Genomic DNA, 22527 nt, shown 5'->3' on the forward strand with positions numbered 1-22527 from the left:
ATTTTGAATAAACTCTTGTCACCACACATGTGGTTATTTGTGTCAGTGTCCAAGTACCAAAACGAGTTATAAGAACAGCTCAGTTTGATCTCAGTTTCTGAAATTTTTTTCACCAGCAACAATCATTCATCTTCTTTCTCAACAAAGAAGTTTATTGGTTCCTCTTTTTTCTTCTCGGATCTACAATTTGTGGAAATATGACCCAACTTTTTGCAGTTGTAGCATTTTATCGAGTAACAATCCTTGGCAACATGTTCATACTTTCCACGGTTATAACACTCAATATTGTTGTTTGTGTTTGTCCGGCCACCCCGAGTTTGACCTCGGCCATGCCAGATTTATTGGCCGACTTGCTCACTTCCTTGTCCTCCTCTTCCTCTACCACATGCATTTGCATCTTCCTCTTCCTCTAGTACTCTCAACATATATCACATTCTCCTCTTTTATTGTCGCATTCGTCTAGAGAGCCTGTTCAAGGGACTCCCTCTTCTTATGTTTTTTTCTTTGCTCATACCCTTCTAGAGACCCATCAAGCTCTTCAATGGTGAGCATTGATAGATCTTTGGATTCCTCTATTGCGCATACGATATTTTTGAAACTATCTATCAATGACCTAAGAATATTTTCAACAACTCGGTTTGATGAAAGACTCTCACCATTCTGATTCAGCTTGTTCATCACGGTCTCCATCCGAGTAATGAACTTAGATACGCTTTCAGACTCTTTCATCCTCAAGTTTTCCATATCGCCCCTTAGGGTTTGAAGTCGGACTTGCTTCACCCGTTTGTCTCCTTTGTTTTTTATTTCGAGTTTATCCAATGCCACTTTGAAAGATTTTGTGTCAGCTATCTTCTCAAAACGAGATTCGTCGACAAATCATTATGGTAGATACAAAGTCGCCCTATCTTTAGCTTGAACGGCCTTCAACGCGTTCAGTTGGGCATTTGAATACCCATCTGTGTTCGTTGGTTCTTCATACCCAGTCTCGACCACATCCTAGTTATCTTGAGAGCCGAAAAAGGACTTCATCTACACCTTCCAGTTGTCGTAGTTGACGTCTTTTGTCAACTTGGTAGTGGGATGTCATTGGTTAGACCTGTCATTTCTCTCAAGTGTTTACACTCAACACACACCTCACAAAACTCTCGATCACATTTTTTTCTCTCTCGGCCAATGCACACCGCGATGTTCTCTTTTGAGACTGACAGGTTCTCCCATACTCACCTCACACACAATAGTTCTGATACCAATTTGTTGGTAACAAGAGGGAAAAATATTTATTCTTCTTCATCTCAAATGAATTCTTACAAATCTTTATAAGAAAGCGTATATTTTTCATATGCTTGATTCTTCATATGACAAAATAAATTATTGCACATATTGAATATGTCTCCCACCCAAATCTCTTAGTTATCCCACTCAATCCTAAATCATTGTTATTACTCTAGGAATATATTAAAAATAAAAAACCAAAAAAATTATTCATTTAAATTTTTTCAACAATGAGGGCATGATAAAAGGACCGACAACAAGGGTCAAAATAATGCTGATGAAATCAATGTTGTTTTGTTTAGCCGACTCTCAGGCTGCCTTTTCAGCCAATGTTTTGGACACGAAGTACATCAAATTGGTCATCTTTATCTTATTAATGAATTCTAAATCGCTCAAGTTGCTTTCGTCGTAGACTGCCAGCGGTTTCTCTTGGAAAGCGACAGTTCACGCCGACAATAATGCAACTCGCTTCACCGTCATTGCTTTAACGCATGATTTATGATACTTAGAACCCCGTGATAGTTGGCTTAATAACTTCATTATGTGGAAGTGTCACAAAAACACATGCATGCATAATGAGAGACTGATTTTAATATTTACTTACTAATTAATTTGACCAAAATAATTTATTTATTTCAATTTTTGAAAAGTGAATTTTTGTAAGTAAGTTTAACCCAAATAGTCTAGGCTTGATATACAAATAATTTATATTTTATCTTGTTTTATTCTCATTTATAATGCTTTAAATATAAGTGAAAGCTATGAGGTACATAGTGTAATGATAGATTCTTACGCTATAAAAAAATACAAATAATTTATATTTTACACTCATTTCTATTTAAAAGTTTATATTTTAAGTAGCCTAGGTTTAAAAATAATTTGTCATTTTAACTTTGTGTAGTACTCCCATAAATAATTAAAAAAATTATAACAATTAAAATTATTGGCCAAATTAAACTAATTAAAATTGAGAAATAGAAAATTGGAGACTTATATTTGTTTATTTTTGGTGTGCTACAATTTGGTATTTACTCTTCTTGTAAGTAACTAGAAAACAAACAAATATAAGTCTCCAATTTTTTATTTCTCAATTTTAATTAGTTCGATTGTAGTCTTTGTTCATTATAATCTGTATTTTGTAATTTGATTTGACTGTCACCATTCAGAAACTTTTTGTCTTTTATTTGTTATCTTACAATCAAAATTAGGGTTTATCTAGTTTTGATTATTGACCTCTCCCACTTTTGAGTCTTTTAATGAAATGGTGTTAAACCGTTTTCCAAAAAATAAACCATAGTTAATTTTTATTTTTTAATTTATATATTTATTAATTAAATATTAATATATTTTTTCTCTTATTCTATTTCATTAATTAATGAAATTTTTATTTTATCTTTTTTATAAAAAAAATATTATTTTTATATAAGTATTTATTATTGATTATTTTATTTTTATTTTTTATATATACAAGTATTCATCATTAATTATTTCAACTTTATATTTCTTCTTTTTTTATATATTTTTTTCTTATATTAACATTGATATGAATTATTTTAATATTGTTTGATCTCAAAGGTTATAACAATGACTTGTCCTTTCAACCATAAAAATTCTTAAACACAAAAATAAATAAATTAATAATCAAGAATTGAATAATAATAACAACTCAATAATAACAACTCGTTTATCAAACAATAAAAAAAATAATAATAAAATATTAAATAAAACAATGTTCCTTACTACTATAAGTCATGAATCAAAAACTAAATAAAAAATTATTAATTATATTTTTATTCATATTAAATTAAATATGATAAAAATCCTTCAAAAACATATTATAGTAAAACATAAAATTCATAAATAAATTGCTAATTTTTGTCAAAATGAGAATTTAAGAATGATGAGAAATAAAAACTCATACAAAAAAAGATGAAATAAAAAAAGAGAAACAAATATAAAATTAATAAAAATTAGAAATGAAATAAATTTAACTGATTTAATTAATAAAAAAGAATGAGAGATAAAATATATTAATATTTAGTTAATAAATATATAATAAAAAATATTAAAAAAACTATGGTTAGTTAAAAGAGGTTAAATGAGTCAATTTTTGATAGTAAGTAAGTTTAAATGATCTTTTATAAGTAAATGCGTCTAAGTGAGCTAGTTGTATATGTACGTCGAGTTTTTAGTGAGTTTTTGTCTCTTTTTTTTTTTCATATATGGTCATTTAATAGAATGATTAACACCAAATAAATAATTTGAATTTAGGAATCTTGATTCTCACTATTATAAACTTTATTTCAACTTAGGACGATTTAAGTGATATAATAATTTTGGTCTTTTATTATGCACCATTCTTGTTATTAAGTTAAATTATTAAATTTTTTTTAAAGTAAAATCAACTAATTACACAACAAAAAAGTGGGTCATTACTAACATAAAAATCAAAATTAGAACATTAACTAATGTTCACAAAGCTTAGTTTATTGACTGGAGAATATCTTATTTTACTTTAAGATTATCAAGAAAATGATTAACGAAAAGAAAATCTTAAATTAAATATATACTTGTACAACTAACTCACGCATTAATAAATATAGTTAAATTTTATTTTTTAATTTATATATTTATTAATTAATATATTTTCTCTTTCCTTCTTTTTCATTAATTAATTAACTTTTTACTTTTATCTTTTTTATAAATTTTTTATTATTTATAATGACTATTTATTATTAATTATTTTAACTTTATATTTTTTCTGAATGTTTTTTTTATATTAAAATTGATAATTAATTATTTTAAAATCGTTAGGTCCTCAAATTGGATATAGCAATGACTCATCTTTTTAACAATAAAAATCTTTCAACACAAAAATAAATTAATTAATAATCAAGAATTAGATAATAATAACAACTCATTCATCAAACAACAAAAATAATAATAATCAAATATTAGAAAAAAAAACATATTCTTTATTACTACTATAACTCATTAATCAAAAAATTAAATAAAAAAATTATTAATTTTATTTTTGTTAATATTAAATTAAATAAGAAAGAAACCCTTTACAAAAATATTATAATAGAATAAAATTCAAAAATAAGTTGTTAAAATCTTTTAAAAATAGAATTTAATGACTAAGAGAAATAAAAATGGGTAGGAAAATAAAGATGAAATAAAAGAAAGAGAAACTAATATAAAAATAAATAGGAATGAGATAAATTTAAATAATTTAATTAATAAAAAAAAGAATTGAGAAAATATATTAATATTTAATTAAAAAATAAAAATTAACTTTGTTTATTATTCGAGGCTAAACGAATAAACCAAACATTCATGTTCAAAAATTCTAACTGATTTTTTTAATTTTTTTTGTTATATATATATATATATCTTATCTATATATATATATATATATAATGATGCTTAATTTTTAAAGTGTCCGGATTGCCGGGTCGAAAGTTGTGGTTAATTTGGATATATATGTGAGAGTAAATGTATACTTATGTCGGATTGTGGATTCACCCGCTCATAAACTTAAAACGGTTAAAAATAAAATTAAAAACACTATAAGTACGGTTCGAATTTGCAACCTAACAAAATAAGTACAACCCTTTAACCAACTAGACTAAACACTTTATATTTTAAATTCAACACAAAATTTGATGAACGCGAGACATTTTAACAATATAAGTTCAACTTTTTAACTAACTAATATATATATATATATATATATATATAATGATGATTAATTTTTAAAGTGTCTGGATTCCCGGGTCGAAAACTATGGTTAATTTAGATATATATATGAGAGTAAATGGATACTTAGGTCGGATTGTGGGTTGACCCGCCAATAAACTTAAAACGGTTAAAAATAAAATTCAAAATGTTATAGGTATAGTTCGAACTTGTAACCTAATAAAACAAGTACAACTCTTTAACCAACTAGGCTAATATCACTTGATATTTTAAACTGAACACCAAATTTGATGATCGTGGGACATTTTAACAATATAAGTTTAATTTTTTAACTAACTAACTTATATATATATATATATATATAATGATCCTTAATTTTTAAAGTGTCCGGATTGCCGAGTCGAGAGCTGTGGTTAATCTGGATATATATGTGATAGTAAATGGATATTTTAGTTGGATTGTGGGTTGACCCGCCCATAAACTTAAAACGGTTAAATATAAAATTTAAAATGATATAGGTATGGTTCGAACTTGCAATCTAACAAAATAAGTACAACTTTTTAACCAACTAAAGTTAATAACACTTTATATTTTAAATTCAACACCAAAATTTATTAACGCGGGACATTTTAACAATATAAATTCAAATTTTTAACTGACTAATCTATATATATATATAATGATGTTTAATTTTTAAAGTGTTCGGATTGCCGGATCGAGAGCTGTGGTTAATTTAGATATATGAGCGTAAATTGATATACTTGGGTCGGATTGTGGTAGGTATGGTTCGAACTTGCAACCTAACTAAACAAATATAACTCTTTAACCAAATAGACTAATAGCACTTTATATTTTAAATTCAACACCAAATTTGATGAACGATGTAGTTTATCAATATTTTTTAATCAATCATAATTCTCTTTTGACTCTGTGCTATAAATTTCACTATTATTAGTGAGCAATAATGGAAAAATTACATCATATTTATAGAGATAGGGGACATAATTCATATGGATATAGTAAGTCTCGTTTGGGCTACTTTAATGGTAGTCTTTACATTTTTTCTTTCACTCGTAGTATAGGGAAGAAGTGAACTCTGGAGGTGAAACTAAATGAGTTGAGGATTCAAACTATATCAATTGTTTTAGAGATCGTTCTGCAATGTGGGAGTAAATGGATATTTGAGTCGATTGTGAGTTGACCCGACCATAAACTTAAAATGGTTAAAAATAAAATTAAAAATGTTATCATATTTTTACTGTAATAATTTTTTTACGGTTTTTTATATTATTACTCGTGCAAATGCACGGGATAAATGTTAGTGATACTTAATAAATAAAATATATGGTGATATCCACGCTCTCACCGTATCTTTTCATAATTACATATTAATAATTATTAATTTATCTTTCATACCATAATTATTAATTTATCTTTTCTAATTAATTTTAATTTTATTTTACAAATTTTTCTTTCGTAATTATATATATTATTTATCTTCATTAATTTTATATATACTTATATTTAATATTATTTATATATGTATATATTTATAATATACATGATAATACTATATAATAACGTTTTAAATGATTTATTAAACTTAAAATAAAATTACAAATTTCTCTTTTATAATATATGTTCCTAATTAATTTAGTTTTGTAACATTAATAATTAATATATTTTTTATTTTTTTTCCTCATTTATATATATATATATTTCATATTTTGTTACGCATAATTTTTATAATTTTTTAATAAAATAATGATTATAAATATTTTAATTTATCTAAAAATTAATATTAAGCTTTTTCTATCCTAAAATATATATATATAATATATTTTATCATTAATTTTATATAAATATATTTTTTTCTTTATATTATCCTTTTATGCATATTTATTATTTATATAATTAATTAATTACTTTTCTTTTATTTATTATATATTTTATCTATTATTAATTAACAAGGATTAAATATTTATTCCAATTAAATAATTAATCCAATAATTAAAGGTTGACATTTCATATTAAAGACCATAATTTTCGTAAAAGGAAGCTGATGACTCTACCTCAATATATTTTGAAAAGTTTTTTTTCAAATTAATTAATTTTATTTTTTTACACATTTTATATGAATTTTTCTGACACTCTTTCTCTCTTTAAGTAGCACAAGAATTAAAATAAAACCATATTTTTATTATAAAACTTATCAATTATATTACATGTTTAATTAATTATTTTATTATATTTTAAAATAATCTAAAAACTGATTTTTCATTTAATTTCATCAAAAAGAAAAACCCACAAACTTAAGATCCTCAAACAAGCTAGTAGATGATTTTATTTTTATAAAACCATCAACATCTAATTGACATTTTTACTTTAGTCAATGTCCATGTTTGATGTAAAATTTAACTCTTCGCTGAGCTGTTTGATTCTGATGTAAAACATAACTCTTCACCCACTGAGTTAACCCATTCTGGGTTTGAAGCCGCCTGTTTATAATTTGTTGATTCAGTGAAGTAATAAAAATATTATAAGAATTTATATATAATCTTTAATCATATTCCAAATAAAAGATTTAATGGCGGAGAAGAGAAGAGAAGAGAAGAAAGGGCTCAGACACGCACAAATTGGTCGTCAGATATCAATCTTATCTTATTTATGATGATCGATTCAAGATTGAAATCGGCATCGAGAAATATTTCTGTCTTCATCGCCCTTTCTATATATCAATCAATCGCAGCAAACAAACAAAGCAATACAAAATTAACAATCCAACTAAGTAATTCTTCAATGGAAGATTGAGAGGTAGAGAGAGAGAACAAGATTTGGCGACTGTCGAGAGGGCATAAGAAGAGGATGGTCCTAGTAACTAGGGTTAGATATAAACTTCGCGGGCTTCTTGATATTGGGCTGGATCTTATACTATATCATTTGTTATCATCAGCCCATTTCATATGTAAGTAAATATAAAAAAGTGTTAACAAAATTATTACCATGTTTGTCAATAAATAAAGATTGTTTGATGTTTGGTGAGTGAAATTTTTATTGGTGGGTATTTTTTTTTGAAGAAAAATAGTTGTTCAATTTAAAAAAAAATAGTAAAATCATATATATATTTAATATATATATATATATATATATATATATAAATTATAATGGGAGGTCAAATTGAGGTTAGTTATTTGTGATCAATTTAAATTTTAAAATCTTTCATTAAACTTCATAATTGGCTTTCACAATTAAAAGTTATATAAAATTAAGTTTTGTCTTCACAATTTTAAATATCGTTAATTTATTATGTACGTGATATTTATAAATAAACAAAAAAAATATTAATAATTTAACTACCAAATTTCTATCCGTAGATGGTTTTTACTCCCAATTTTGTTAAAAGAAACTTTCGTTTAATTTGTATAATTTTAACAATAAAAATTTTTAAATTGTGATTTTTGAAAAAAAAAAATATCCGAAATTTCAATTGACCATAATAAGGATCTTCAATTTGATAATTCCAACCAAAAATAATGTTGAGATGAGTTATCACAACACGACAAATTAATTTGAACACGAATTAGCACACGAATAAATCTGGGGACACGAGTTTAGAATGAGTATGTGTATCATGATATTTTAAGTGAGTCGATGCATGACACGACACGCGTGACAACATAACTCGACATGACACATCATAATTGAAAATTTGTTACGAAATATCCAAGTCAAATAGATTAGTTTTGCATAATGCCAAATTCTACATTATATATTTGTATGAAAGTAAGCTATTACTGAATTGACAAATTTTCATTTAAAATTGATTCTACAGATTGCTTAAACTAATTATGTGACTAATGTTGGTCATCCAAAACTTGAATTATTAAGTTGTTGAAATTCTCCTATCACCAAAATTTTGCTCAAAGCCCACAAATGTTCATTTAACCTCGTCCAACTTGGACCTGACCGTTCGTTCTCTCTAGCTCCTCACGAACAAGAATGTGTTGCAATACTAACTTTAGTATCCAAGGCATATTTGCGTTCGTTGATAGAAATTTCAGTAGAAGTTCGGGTTATTTCAAGACCAAGAAAATACTTAGCCTCGCCCTTAAGTATTTTCTTACACAACTCGATCTTCCATTGACGTGAGGCCTGCTTAAGGTTATATATGTAACTCTTAATTAGCCTCGCCCTTAAGTATTTTCTTACACAACTCGATCTTCCATTGACGTGAGGCCTGCTTAAGGTTATATATATAAACTCTTAATAAGGCGACAAACCAAGACTATGAATATCATATCCTGGAGGAGGAGTTAAAATACACCTTTTCTTCTAAAATCTCATGGAGAAAAGTGTTGTTTATATCTAAGTTGATGCAAGAATAAAAAAATTGCAGTTGCGAGAAAATTATATAATTGTAGCCCTGAGCCACCAATCGAGCTGCGTACTTGTCGACAAAACCATCCGTTTGAAGTTTCAGCTTATAAATCCGCTTGGAACCAATAACATTCTTTCAATGAGGGAGCTCTATCATTTTCCAGGTATTATTTAATTCGAGAGTTTTTATCTCATCGAGCATATATAGCTTGCCTCCATAAAGGATCTTTAGATGCTTGAACAATGAAAATAAGAACTAGGTTAATGTATGTTAGATGAACATGCCAAAAAAACAATATGTTTCAGCTGATCTAAACATGATATGAATTTATAAAATATAAATGGGTATGTTGTCTAGATGTAAATATTTAATGGTAATAGGTTAAATAGATGGATCATCATGAGTAGTAATATTGGTGACGAAATATTTCATCCAAATTGGTTTACTTTTAATACAAGTATTTTGTTTAAGTGGTATGTCATCAGATGTTACAAAAGTATGATTATTAAGAGACGTAGAACTGTAGAAGGTATATTAATGGAGGGAATAGATGGTATAGTAGAAAGTATGTATGTTAGTAGGTGTAGCAATAATAGGAACAAAATCTAAAGAGAAGATTGATCATCACATGAAGTATATATATATATATATATATATATATATATATATATATATATATATATATATATATATATATATATATATATATATATATATATATATATATATATATATATATATATATATATATATATATATATATATATATATATATATTATAAAAGGTAAAGAGTCATTAGATGATGTGAAAGATATGTAGATAGAAGTTTAATTAAATGGAAAAATATGTTAATGGAAGATATGCATGATTTCATAATAAAATTCTGTTTTGCTTTAATTTATTTTTATTCTTATTTTTGCATAATAATGTAAATATCATTTTTTTTAGTAAAACAGAAAAAAACAAAAATAGGCCAAAAACTGAAAATCTATAAAAAAAAAAAAATGAATTTGTTTTGATTTGATTTATTATTTGTATGATGTTAGATATAGGATTTATGTTAATAATTTAGTTAGATTTTTTATTTGTTTATCCCAAATTAAAAAAATTCTAACAATAATAATAATCAAGTAAATCATAGATTTAAAACATCATACAAATAATAAATCAAATCAAAATATTTTTTTTATAGTTTTTGATATTTTTTTTTAAATGGCCAATTCATGGGCAATTTTTTTTACTTAAAAAATAATATTTACATTATGTAAAGTAAGAATAAAAAATAAATTAAAGCAAAACAGAAATTTGTTATGAAATCATGCATATATTTAATTTAATGTTATAGACAAATAAAAAAACAAAGGTATCAAGGGTAACTTACACTGGGGATGCTCCATACTAAACAAGAGACCACACTAGTTAAGGGATGAAAACTCTAAGCAAGAGATACACAACCACACTAGTTGGTGCTCTTGCTTAGGTTTAGAAAGTGAGCAGATTTTTTTTAGAGATAGAAAGGGTAGCCTATGGGTACTAGATTGTGAAAAAAATGTATTCTTTTGTAAGGTGTTAAGAGGGTTATTTATAGACAAAACTACGAAACCCTATGGCCCACTTAACCCCTAACAGTCATGAGAAAATGTTCCTCACTACCTTGTCCATTATCTTTTAATTTAATTAAAATGCCTATTCCTAAAGAAATTCCTAGTCTTTTGACAACTTCTTCCTATTTCCATGGCAATTTCTCTCTTTTTCCTTCGCAACTTCTCCCTTTTCTCTTGGCCACTCACGATTGGATTGAGACTTCAAGATTTTCAACTGCATTCACCTTTTCCTTTTTAGCATTTGATTTCATGGGTCGGATCTTGGGCATGAGTCGGTCCATAGGTCGGGTCACTAGTCGGATCCGTCAATTGGACCCTTTCCTTGGCTTGACTTTGGGTTGACTTGCCTTTGATTTGGATTTTTTTAGCCCCATTCACAAATCTGGATTTTGCATGTGGATCTTGGATTGACCTTTCGAAGAGTCACATATCCATTCATCCTAAAAAAAAGATTTTGTTTAAAACAAATAAGCAATTTTATTTTTAATTATTCTTATTTCTAAAGAACAATTCTAATTAATAATAAAAGAGTAATCATATATATACAGCACCATTATACATCACATTCGCACAACACCTACCTCATTTGGAAAAAAAGAAAAAATATATCTTAAAAAAAATACAAGAGAGAGAAAAATATTTTCTCTTTCTTTCCAAATGAGGTAGGTGTTATGCAAAAGTGTTGTATAAAGTATAAGGGTGTTGTATATATCATTACTCATAATAAAAATGCTAACTAACTAATTCAAATTCAAAAATTAAATTGCAAAATCTAATCTAACAACTAATTTAGTCGACAACTAAACTAACAATTCAAAACAACTATTTTAATTATAAAAATAACAAAATTATACATAATGATTTTTTTAAAATAAAAAAAACGTTAATATATATATTTTTATTTATTTATAAATATCTAAAGTATTTAAATTAAACCTTGAATATTCAAAGTATAATAACTTCCCTAAGTGTTGTAGCTTAGATAAATTACTAACTTAACTTACTAAGAATTCAAAATCTATTAATTTCAAAAACTCAATTGTTCTAAAAATAAATGTCTTTAAAATAAATTGTGCGATGAACCCGTAAATGAATTTGAGAAATTTGTATAGGCTCCGATTTATTAAAAACATAAACTATAAAATCGGGGGGTGAAAAATGAGTGTCTACAATGTTCACTTCAACCGCCACCATATTTGACTATGAAGAAGATAAAGGAATATCGAGTTTTTGTTTCACATTGTTTATATCTCTAGAATTCTGTCTTGATATGTAAAACTCTTAATAATAATATTTATAGGATAAACATTTCGGTAATAAATTAAATAATTCTGGATCCTGTTGAAGCCGAAATATAAATCTTATAAACTCTAAAATTTATTATAAAGGTAGACTCACAGTTTGAATGAAAAGTCAAATTTAAATTTATAAATTAACTTATCTAACTGGATTGATTCAAAGTCACCATAGTTTGGTTTGTTCATACATATTAAATTTAAAGTGACCAGTTAGTTATAAGATGTAAATTATATATACTTTTACAAGTTAAACTTTGATTTTATTATTAAACAATTTGCTTGTTCCCAAAATTAACAGTTACTAATTAACATTTCCATTTGCATTCATTGTAGGTGGCGTAGCATATATGCAGGTTTAGACTTAATGGATTTTTACAACAAACACGTGCTCTGGGAAACTTACAACTTTAATGGATTTGGACAATATGGGGCATCATTTATTTCATACTCAACATTTACCCATTATAAATTTATGTTAACATTAACCTTAGAATTCATATTCTAAGAATTTAAAAGAATTTGTGATGACCAAAATCTTGTTTAGATAAGAACTTAATTAAATTTTGGTAAATTATGATTGTGTCATGATAAATGATAAAAATAGTTGTTGAGTAATGATTTAATGTTTAGGGTTTAATTATAATGTTTGATTGATATTTGGGGGTGATCGCCAAACCTTTTTCAAGTGATTTGGATATTCCGAATTAAACCCAATGATTCAAAAAATAAAAAGTCCACAAAATAATATCACTGGGAAAAATTGCATTTTCTTTTTAAAAAAAAAACTAAGCATATTGTGTAAACTAATTAGTCTCCATAAAAAAAATACAAAAAAGAGAAGGAAAAAAAGATGGAGATTATATCGAATTACACTAATTATTCCTCGACGATTATCACTCTTTAATATATAGAGTCCCATACCGAAATGGGACCACCAAAGTTGGTGACAAAAAATTCAGAAGAGAAAACATAATAAATAAGCCTCAGCTTGAGCCTCCAAAGATAAATTTACATGAACAACCATTTGATCATCGCCAAAGTCTTCATTAAATCTCTTACAAATTAATGAAGGTAAACAAATACATCTCCCATTCACTAAAATAGGTTGGAGTGTATTTTTAATTTAATAAAAAAATAAATTGTACTATATTTTACTCATTCATTAAATCTCTTTTTAAATCAAAATATCATTTATTATTTAGATATGATTCGCAACTAATGAAATATGTTTTATCACTTTTTTTTTTTTGTTAATTTGTCCATAGTTCATCCTAGCTCTTGATTATTAATTTATAGATATTATTTTGTTATTTGGATGATATTTTTATATATTTAATTAATTATATTGAATTCATTTCACAAATATGTCAAATAAAATTTTGAATGCACAAAAATTTTATATGAAATTTAATGATTTATTAAACCGACTTAAACTTAATGTAGGAAAGTCGAATTTAGATTTATAAAATAACTGATCTAACTCAATTGACGTTCTCCTCGTTCATACAAATTAAAATTACAAGTTTAAGTTATAAGATGAAGATTATATATACTCTTATAATATTTAAGTTTGTTAAACAACTTGTTTTATTCCCCAAATCAATAGTTACATAGCTAGGTCTAATTAACATTTCCATTTGCAATCATTGTAGTTGGCATAACATACGTCCAAATATATACTTAGGGGATTTTTACAAACAACACATCCATGGGGAAACCGTCTATTGCAAGCATCTGGACATGGGAATTCATCATTGCACCATGTTGACTGCTTTATTTCATACTTCTTCCCTCCACTCACATCTGAAAAATAATTCCAACATTTAACCCTTATTATAATATGGATTTTTAATCATTTCGAACATAATTCATCTATTTTTTATAAGATTAATTAGAATATATATATAATTAATATATTGGAGGTATTACCTGTCATCCTATCAGCTTGTATTTTAGTAATACATATAATCACTGCAAAATTTAAGGGATTATTTAATAAAATTAAAAAACATAAAATCATCTCTAATCAAATCTTAAATTGGTGCAAATTTAATATTTTAGAACTAAAGAATCACTCTCGAATCTCATACTTCACATAACTGTTTATTGAACCATCTTTAAATCTTGATTGTTTTAGTTCTTTATGGTTTTTATAAATTATTTGACTACCATATTATTTATTATTTTAATTATAAAATTACTTAATTCATCAATTAAATTATCTATTTTTATTAAATTTTAAATAAAAAACATTTTAATAATTATATTAATTAAAAACTAAAATAACATACTTTTTAGTTTTATATAAAACAATAACTTTTAGAAAAAATATTAAAAAAAAATCCTAAAGAATTAAGATGAAACAAACTCTTAATACTCCATATAATATTGAAATGAAATTCATAAAAAATGAATTGAGATGGATAATGGTGGTGTGTAATGTTAATTCATTTTAATTAAAAATAAGAATTGAAATTCATAAAATTTGTTTTATTTGAGTTAATTTATTTATAAATATATTATTTAAATAAAATATTAAAAAAAATATATGGAGAAGGAGTGAGTACTCACAAACAAAAACTGAGAGAATCAACATAAATCTCTTAGCTTCCATGTTGAAGAATAAATTCCAGTTCTTATGCAACTATACAATAAGGCCATGTTTTTATAGGTATATATGAATAAATAAATAAATAAATAAATAGATTTCAATAATCTAACTTTAATTTAATGGAGTCTTATCTGATGAAGTTTATTTTTGAATAAAAAAAAGAAGAAAAAAAGTAAGACATATATACTTATTAAATCTTTTTTTAAATCAAACGATTATTTAAAAAAAATATCATTTGAATATGGTATTCACAACTAAATATATAATAAAATATGTCTTATCATTTCAATTTATTTTAAAATGTACACAAAAATTGTAGAATTACATAATATTATTTAAAAATTTAAAAAAAATAAATTATTCATGATGTAAACAATACTTGAATTGAATATAATAAATAATAATTTAATAGAGGATAAACTTGAAACATAACTGCAATAGAATTCAAAATGGATTGATTGTACGTACAACTGTCAATAGTATATATTATTAAATTTTTATAATCAACTTTAACATATAATATTATTATTTATATATATGGATTGATTGCACAACTATAAATAATATATTATTAGATTTTTATAATCAACTTTAACGTATAATATTATTATACTAATTAATATATATATATATAATTCATTATTATTATTACATTTATTATGTTAACAACCTAATAATTCATATTCCTAAGAATTTGTGATGACCAAAATTTTGTTTAGATAAGAACTTAGATTTTGATAAGATAAATGATAAAAATAACTACTGATCAGTAATGCTTTAATATTCAGGGTTTAATTATAATGCAAATTAGCCTCCATAACAAAAAGTTATGTTTACAAAAAAGAAAAAGGGAAAAATAAAAGATGAAGATGATAAAATGAATATATATTTTTAATTTAATAAAAAAAAATTAATTGTACTCTATTTTACTCACTCATTAAATCACTTTTTAAATCAAATAATTATTTAAAACATTTATCATTTAGATAACGTTTCACGGCTAATAAAATATGTTTTATCATCTACAAAAATATTAGAAATTATACACAAAATAATATTTGAAAAATTTAGGAAAAATTTAAAGTATTGATGATGTAAACAATATTTGAATTGAGTATAATAAATGATAAATGAATTCATGATAAACTTGAAACATAAGTCAAACATTACATCATTGGGTAGTAAATTTATAGCACAACAAAATATTGCCTAAATCTAATTCATGAGACTTTAATTCAAATAGAAACCAAATTATGTCATATTTTGGCTCAATTTTAAACTATAACTTATATCAGCAGAGATATATGAAACAAATAATAAATAAAACATAAAAAAATACATTTTCAAAAGGTTGTAACAATTATTGGCTTAACTCAAAAACATCACGAAATAAATCTTGTATATAAGGTCGAGTTTCTTGTATTTGAATAGAATTTCCTTGATTGAATTTCAATATTTTATATGTGCTAATTATAATGAGCATTTCCTTTCAACTGACATGAATTTTTTTATTTAGTTAGTTTATATGCTAACTCTATGATGTTTTGCGAAAATGATTGTTTTTTTTTTTTAACTTGTCCATTGTCCAAAATATTACCTAAATCTTGTCATGATTCATTTACACATTGGGAGAATTCATAAATTTACAGTTAGGTGGGCTTAAAAAATTGAATGGGCTAGAAAAAATTAAAGAAAATGAACAATATTTATCATACCAGTAGGTAGAAAAATATTATTATTATTATTTAAATATTGAAATATGCAAGATATTAATTATTTTAAAGATTATTTAATTATTTTAAATACTATTTGGACATAATAAAAATAAACAAACACAATTTTATAGATATAAAATACTCACAAATTATAAAAAACACTTAAATAATTCTAAACAAACAAAATCTAACAAAAAGTAATAAATAAATCTAGTAGCTTGTTTAAGTTTTAGATTTTTTTTTAATCCAATTACTAATATTTCCTAACCATTCACTTCATTTATCTCATCATTTCTTTTATTAATAAAATAACCAAATATTATTTATTTAATATTTTCTCTCATATTTAAATGGTACAATGATCAACAAGTTTTAAAAAACAATTTTTTTTTAAAATTAAATCAAATATTAATTTTATTAAAATCAAAATAGAAAAATCAAAAAAACTGTAATCTCCCTCTCCCACAAATTTCACCACAAATGTTCAGTACAAGCTTTTAAAAGACTTATTTATATCATTTTATAAGAATAAAATTTTCTTTAAAAAATATTTGTTTAAAAATTTAATTATCTGAAAATAATATGTTATGATCGACTTAAACAATAGAAGAGAGTTGAATATTGTTGAATTAATTTTGATTTTCAATGCGATTTTAATTTTATTATTGATTAAAATTAGTTTATATTCTTCGAAAAATCATTGCAAACTCTTGAAAGGATTAAGTGTAGAAATACTTGCTAGATTTGAAGCGGTAGATTAAGGACTTAGAGATGCAATAAAAAAAAATAACACAAGAATTTTATGTATGTTCGGAGATAAAACTCTTACGTCACCCTTCTTTTGTTTTCAGAAGGATTCCACTAGCAGACTTTGGTTTGTATAGCGCCTACACAAACCCAGTCAGAACCCAAGACTTAACAATTGTCTGTTCTGAACTCCTAGCTATCACTATATTGAACAAACAACGTTTTGTTCAACTTACAACAATGAGAATACTCTCAATATTACAATGAATTGACTCTTAGCTTAGTGTAAGTCAAATACATAATGCACTTATAACAGAAGAGCTAGAGAGAGTAATTTGATTGAGAGTTCTGAAGTTTATTCTTCGTATGTGTTCAAAGATCACAGTCTCTTGTTCGTATGTTCGAGAGTCTGAGAGCCAAAAAGTTCGTCGTTGTACTTTGGAGCTCTTTTATAATGGAGCGTAGCAACGATCAACTCTGACTTTTGGATACGTGAATTGACCGGGAGGATTCGCCGTACCGAGAATCCAGATATTCAAGGATTCACCGTTCATAAATCCAGAGATCCGTTGTGCATAAATCCAGGTATTCGATGTTGACTTTGAAGTCCTTCTACATTGAAATGTAGCAACGGTCGAATCTCGTTTGTAGTTACATGTCAATTTTCTAGTGGTTGTATGTGGTTGTCTACTGTTAGCGTAACTTCAGACTATTGTTGACGTAATAATGTTGTTGGCTTCTTCAGACTGCTGCTGAAACAAGTCGGCTGTTAGCGCTTCTTTAGACTGTTGTTAAAGTGAGATCTCTGTTCGCGCTTCCTCAGCTCTATTGTTTAAGTGAGACGTCTGTTCGCTTCCTCAGCTCTATTGTTGAAGCGAAACGTCTACTCGCGTTTCCTCAGCTCTACTGTTGAAGTGAGACGTCTGCTAGCGCTTCCTCAGCTCTACTGTTGAAGTGAGGCGTCTGCTCGCGCTTCCTCAGCTCCGATGTTGACATAAGCCTGCTGCCGAAGTAAGACGACTGTTGGCGCTTCTTCAGCTTTGCTGTTGAAGTAAGCATGCTATTAGCGCTTTCTCAACTCTACTTCCAGCGTGTTGAAGACAACTCTGTTGCCAACGCGTCTTTAGTTTTGCTTACGACAGCTCTTTTGCTAGCGCTATCTGCACATAACATGTTTGCCTAACTTAGTTTTATTCAATTATCAGTGTATCATCAAAACTATGTCGCCTTGATTTTATTTATCTTAAGTTCAATTTAATCAATTTAGTTGTTTTTTTAATTTAACTTAATTAATGAATTCTTATTTAATCTTAATTAAATAATTTTTTTTAACTTAATTAACCTATTATATTAATTTTATTATATATGCCCCATGTCCCATTAATAGCCTATATATAGGCAAATATTGAATTACAAGAGATCAGTTGAAAATAAAATTTGTGAATATTATAACATTAAAATTGATCTTTTATTATAGACAAACTTATTAACTTCCAAGATATTTTCAACATTTAAAAATATATAACAACTATATTTGCACAACATTAATATATGAATTATCATATAATACAAGTAATTAGGATAAATGATTTCTTTTTGAAAGAAAAAAAAACTTTTTTAGATTTGTATATAAAATATTTTGTTTAATTGTTAAGAAATAAGAAAAACGTGATTAATACACTAACCCCATAAACAAACAAAACAAAGCACTTATTAAATTTAAGTTAAAACCAGATACAACATAATACATGCTAACACAAAAACAAATTACCATACAAATGTAGAAATCATTCATAGCATACAAACCAATACACACTAAATTGGTGCATTATTACTAAATACTATTATTAGAATAGTTTTTATTTATTTATTTTTAGAATAGTTATTTCCCATTGGTAAGAATCCTTTCTCCCTGCAAGTATCAATGGCTCCTCTAAACATGTCTTCCAAACTATACTTGAACTTGAAATCCATCTCCAGCAATTTCTTTGATGAGAAAGACACTATTGTTAAATTCTTCTCATCAATCCCATCAAATCTGTTAATATATATAAAAATCATTAATTAAGATTATTAATAATTATTTAATTAATTTGATACATAAATACTTACTCCTCAGGGACATTATATTCAGGCCATTTGTCTCTAATCATTTTGGCCAAATCATAGATAGTGGCATCATGAGAAGAGCAAATGAATCTCCCCTCAGCTTTAGGGTGTTCATACAAGAATATATGAGATTCACATAGATCATCAAGATGAACGAACTGTCCTTGTTTAATAATCGAGTAATGAGCCTCATTTCCTGTTAAAAATATATTAGTTAAAATTACTATAACATATTATTACTTATATATATGTCACCTGTGATGGGAGATAGAGCAGTGATGAGGCTAGGTGGGAATGAGGGCATGATAAAAGGACCGACAACAAGTGTCGGAATAATGCTGATGAAATCAATGTTGTTTTGTTTAGCCGACTCCCAGGCTGCCTTTTCAGCCAATGTTTTGGACACGAAGTACATCCAACCGGTCATCTTTATCTTATTAATGAATTCTACATCGCTCCAGTTGCTTTCGTCGTAGACTGCCTGCGGTTTCTCTTGGAAAGCGACAGTTCCCGCCGATGATGTGAATACAACTCGCTTCACCGTCTTTGCTTTAACGCATGATCTTATGATACTTAGAACCCCGTCGATAGTCGGCTTAATAACTTCATTCTGTGAAAGTGTCAAAAACACATGCATATATGCATGATGCATAATGAGACTCTGATTTTAGTATTTACTCACTAATTAATTTGACCAAAATAATTATTTTATTATAAATTTTGAAAAGTGAAACAATTTTAAGTAAGTTTAATCAAAATAGTCTAGGCATATATATACAAATAATTTATATTTTATCGAATTTTATTCTCGTTTAGAACGTTTTAAATATAAGTGAAAGTCACGAGGGTGTGATGGGTATGATGTAATATGTGTTAGATTCCTACACTATAAAAAAAAATACAAATAATTTCTATTTACACTCATTTCTATTTAAAAGTTTATATTTTAAGTAGCCTAGGTTTAAAAATAGTTTTGTCATTTTAATTTGTTTACCCCATAAATAATTAGAATTTTTTTCTATAAAATACTTATGAAAAGGGTAAGATATGATTGGCCAAACTCATTAAAACTTGAGAAATAGAAAATGGAAGCTAGGCTGCAATATTTTGTTTATTTTGTAGTTACTTACCAAAGAATAAATATCAAATTACAGCCCACCAAAAGACTGATGAGATCATTTTAACTTATGAACGTTAATAAAAAAATTGACACTTGTACTATTCTAATAGATTAAATTAAAGCGATCTCGGAATGTTTTGAATTATTATACAAAATGATTCTACCTCGGGATCTTTGGAGTCAAAATCCATGGGAGTAGCGACATGAAAAACGCCAGTGCAACCGTTAATGGCTTCATCAAAGCTGCCGTCTTCAGTCAGGTCAGCCTTCCAAAGTGTCAACTGTGTTTCAGCCTTTGGCAACTCCAACAAATGTTTTACTTTCTTCATATTCTCTAGTAACAATAATAAACAAAGAAATAATTTGTTTTGTTTCAAAAAAGTAATAAATAAGATAACATGATTAATGAGCTTCTATCGGATTTTCACACCAAAACCATTTAAAAAAACAATATTTGTATATAACCTGGGTCACGGACAGTAGCGTGTACGGTGTAGCCTCGTTCGAGAAGCCTCATAACGAGCCAGGAACCGATGAATCCGCCCGCTCCAGTAACACAAACAGTGTCTGCCGAGGAGGTGGTTATGGTTTTAAGGCTCATGGTTAATCAGAAATTTTAATGTTGAGTAGGAATGTAGGATGCATGTTCTCTTATGTAGATACATACTATTTATAACACACTTTGGATTTTTTCTTCTTCCTTAACTTATCGAATTTAATATTTGAAAGAGAAGTAGGTAGAGAATGGTAGCTATGAGACCATATATATCTTATCTACCTCGTGAATATCGTTAACAATGGCTTAATTCACTTTTTTTTTATTCATATATGGTCACTTAAAAGAATGGTTAACATCAAATTATTATTTGAATTTAGAAATCTTGATTTTCACCGATATGAACTTCATTTCAACATAAGACGATCTAATTGATTTTCGTAACTTTTGGACTTTTATTATGAATAATTTTAGTCGTTAAGTTAATTTATTAAGTAAAATTATTAAAATATTTAAGTAAAATTAACTAATTACACAACCAAGTGGATCGTTACTAAAATAAAAACATTAAATTGTAACAATTAACAAATTTATTTTCATTTAAATTAAATTTTACCTTAATTTATTTTCATTTGAATTAAATTTTATCTTAATTCATTTTCATTTGGATTAAATTTCACCTTAATTCATTTACATTTTATATTAAATTTTACTTTAATTCAAAATGAATTGAATGTGAATTTCATTTGAATTAAATTTCACCTTAATTCATTTTCATTTGAACTAGTGTTAATTGTAACAATTAACAAATTCATTTTTATTTGGATTAAATTTCACTTTAAATCACAATGAATTTGATGTGAATTTAATTCGTAAAATCAACTAACTACAAAACCAAGTGGGTCATTACTAAATTAAAAACATTAAATTATAACAATTAACAAATTCATTTTCATTTGGATTAATTTTCATTTGGATAAAATTTTACTTTAATTCATTTTCATTTGGATTAAATTGTAATAATTAACAAATTCATTTCCATTTAAATTAAATTAAATTTCTCCTTAATCCATTTTCATTTGGATTAAATTTCACCTTAATTTATTTTCATTTGAATTAAATTGTAACAATTAACAAATTCATTTTCATTTGGATTAAAATTCACTTTAATTCACAATGAATTTAATCTGAATTTCATTTAGATAAATTTCATCTTATTTCATTTTCATTTGGATTAACTTTCACTTTTATTCACAATGAATTTGTTGCGAATTTCATTTGTAAAATTAACTAATTACATAACTAAGTGGGTCATTACTAAAATGAAAACATTAAATTATAACAATTAACTAATTAATTTTCATTTGGATTAAATTATAACCATTAATAAATTCATTTTCATTTGGATTAAATTTCACCTTAATTCATTTTCATTTGGATTAAATTATAACCATTAATAAATTCATTTTCATTT

At 25.9% G+C, this 22527-nt stretch overlaps 1 protein-coding gene and 1 non-coding gene across 2 annotated transcripts; both read right to left on the reverse strand.

The window, feature by feature from the left end:
- Positions 1 to 7590: 7590 nt before the first annotated feature.
- Positions 7591 to 7699, reverse strand: LOC124916909. Its single transcript, XR_007096983.1, has one exon. It is a non-coding gene; the product is annotated as a small nucleolar RNA snoR126 (small nucleolar RNA).
- Positions 7700 to 18271: 10572 nt separating this feature from the next.
- On the reverse strand, positions 18272 to 21158 carry LOC124916056 (dihydroflavonol 4-reductase-like). The gene is made up of 6 exons (XM_047456791.1): positions 21023 to 21158; positions 20722 to 20891; positions 19693 to 20047; positions 19441 to 19633; positions 19286 to 19366; positions 18272 to 18371 (listed from the first exon to the last, which is right to left on the reverse strand). Exons 1-6 carry the CDS (start codon positions 21156 to 21158, stop codon positions 18272 to 18274), a joined length of 1035 nt encoding a protein of 344 aa, XP_047312747.1.
- Positions 21159 to 22527: the final 1369 nt, after the last annotated feature.

This window comes from Impatiens glandulifera, chromosome 9 (assembly GCF_907164915.1).
Source record: "Impatiens glandulifera chromosome 9, dImpGla2.1, whole genome shotgun sequence".
NCBI lineage: Eukaryota > Viridiplantae > Streptophyta > Magnoliopsida > Ericales > Balsaminaceae > Impatiens > Impatiens glandulifera.

Coding starts and splice junctions, on each gene's coding strand:
- LOC124916056 (XM_047456791.1), bottom strand. CDS start 21,158: ATGAGCCTTAAAACCATAACCACCTCCTCGGCAGACACTGTTTGTGTT. Junction 20,892..21,022: donor CGCTACTGTCCGTGACCCAG/GTTATATACAAA, acceptor TATTGTTACTAG/AGAATATGAAGAAAGTAAAA. Junction 19,367..19,440: donor GAATATAATGTCCCTGAGGA/GTAAGTATTTAT, acceptor ATATATTAACAG/ATTTGATGGGATTGATGAGA.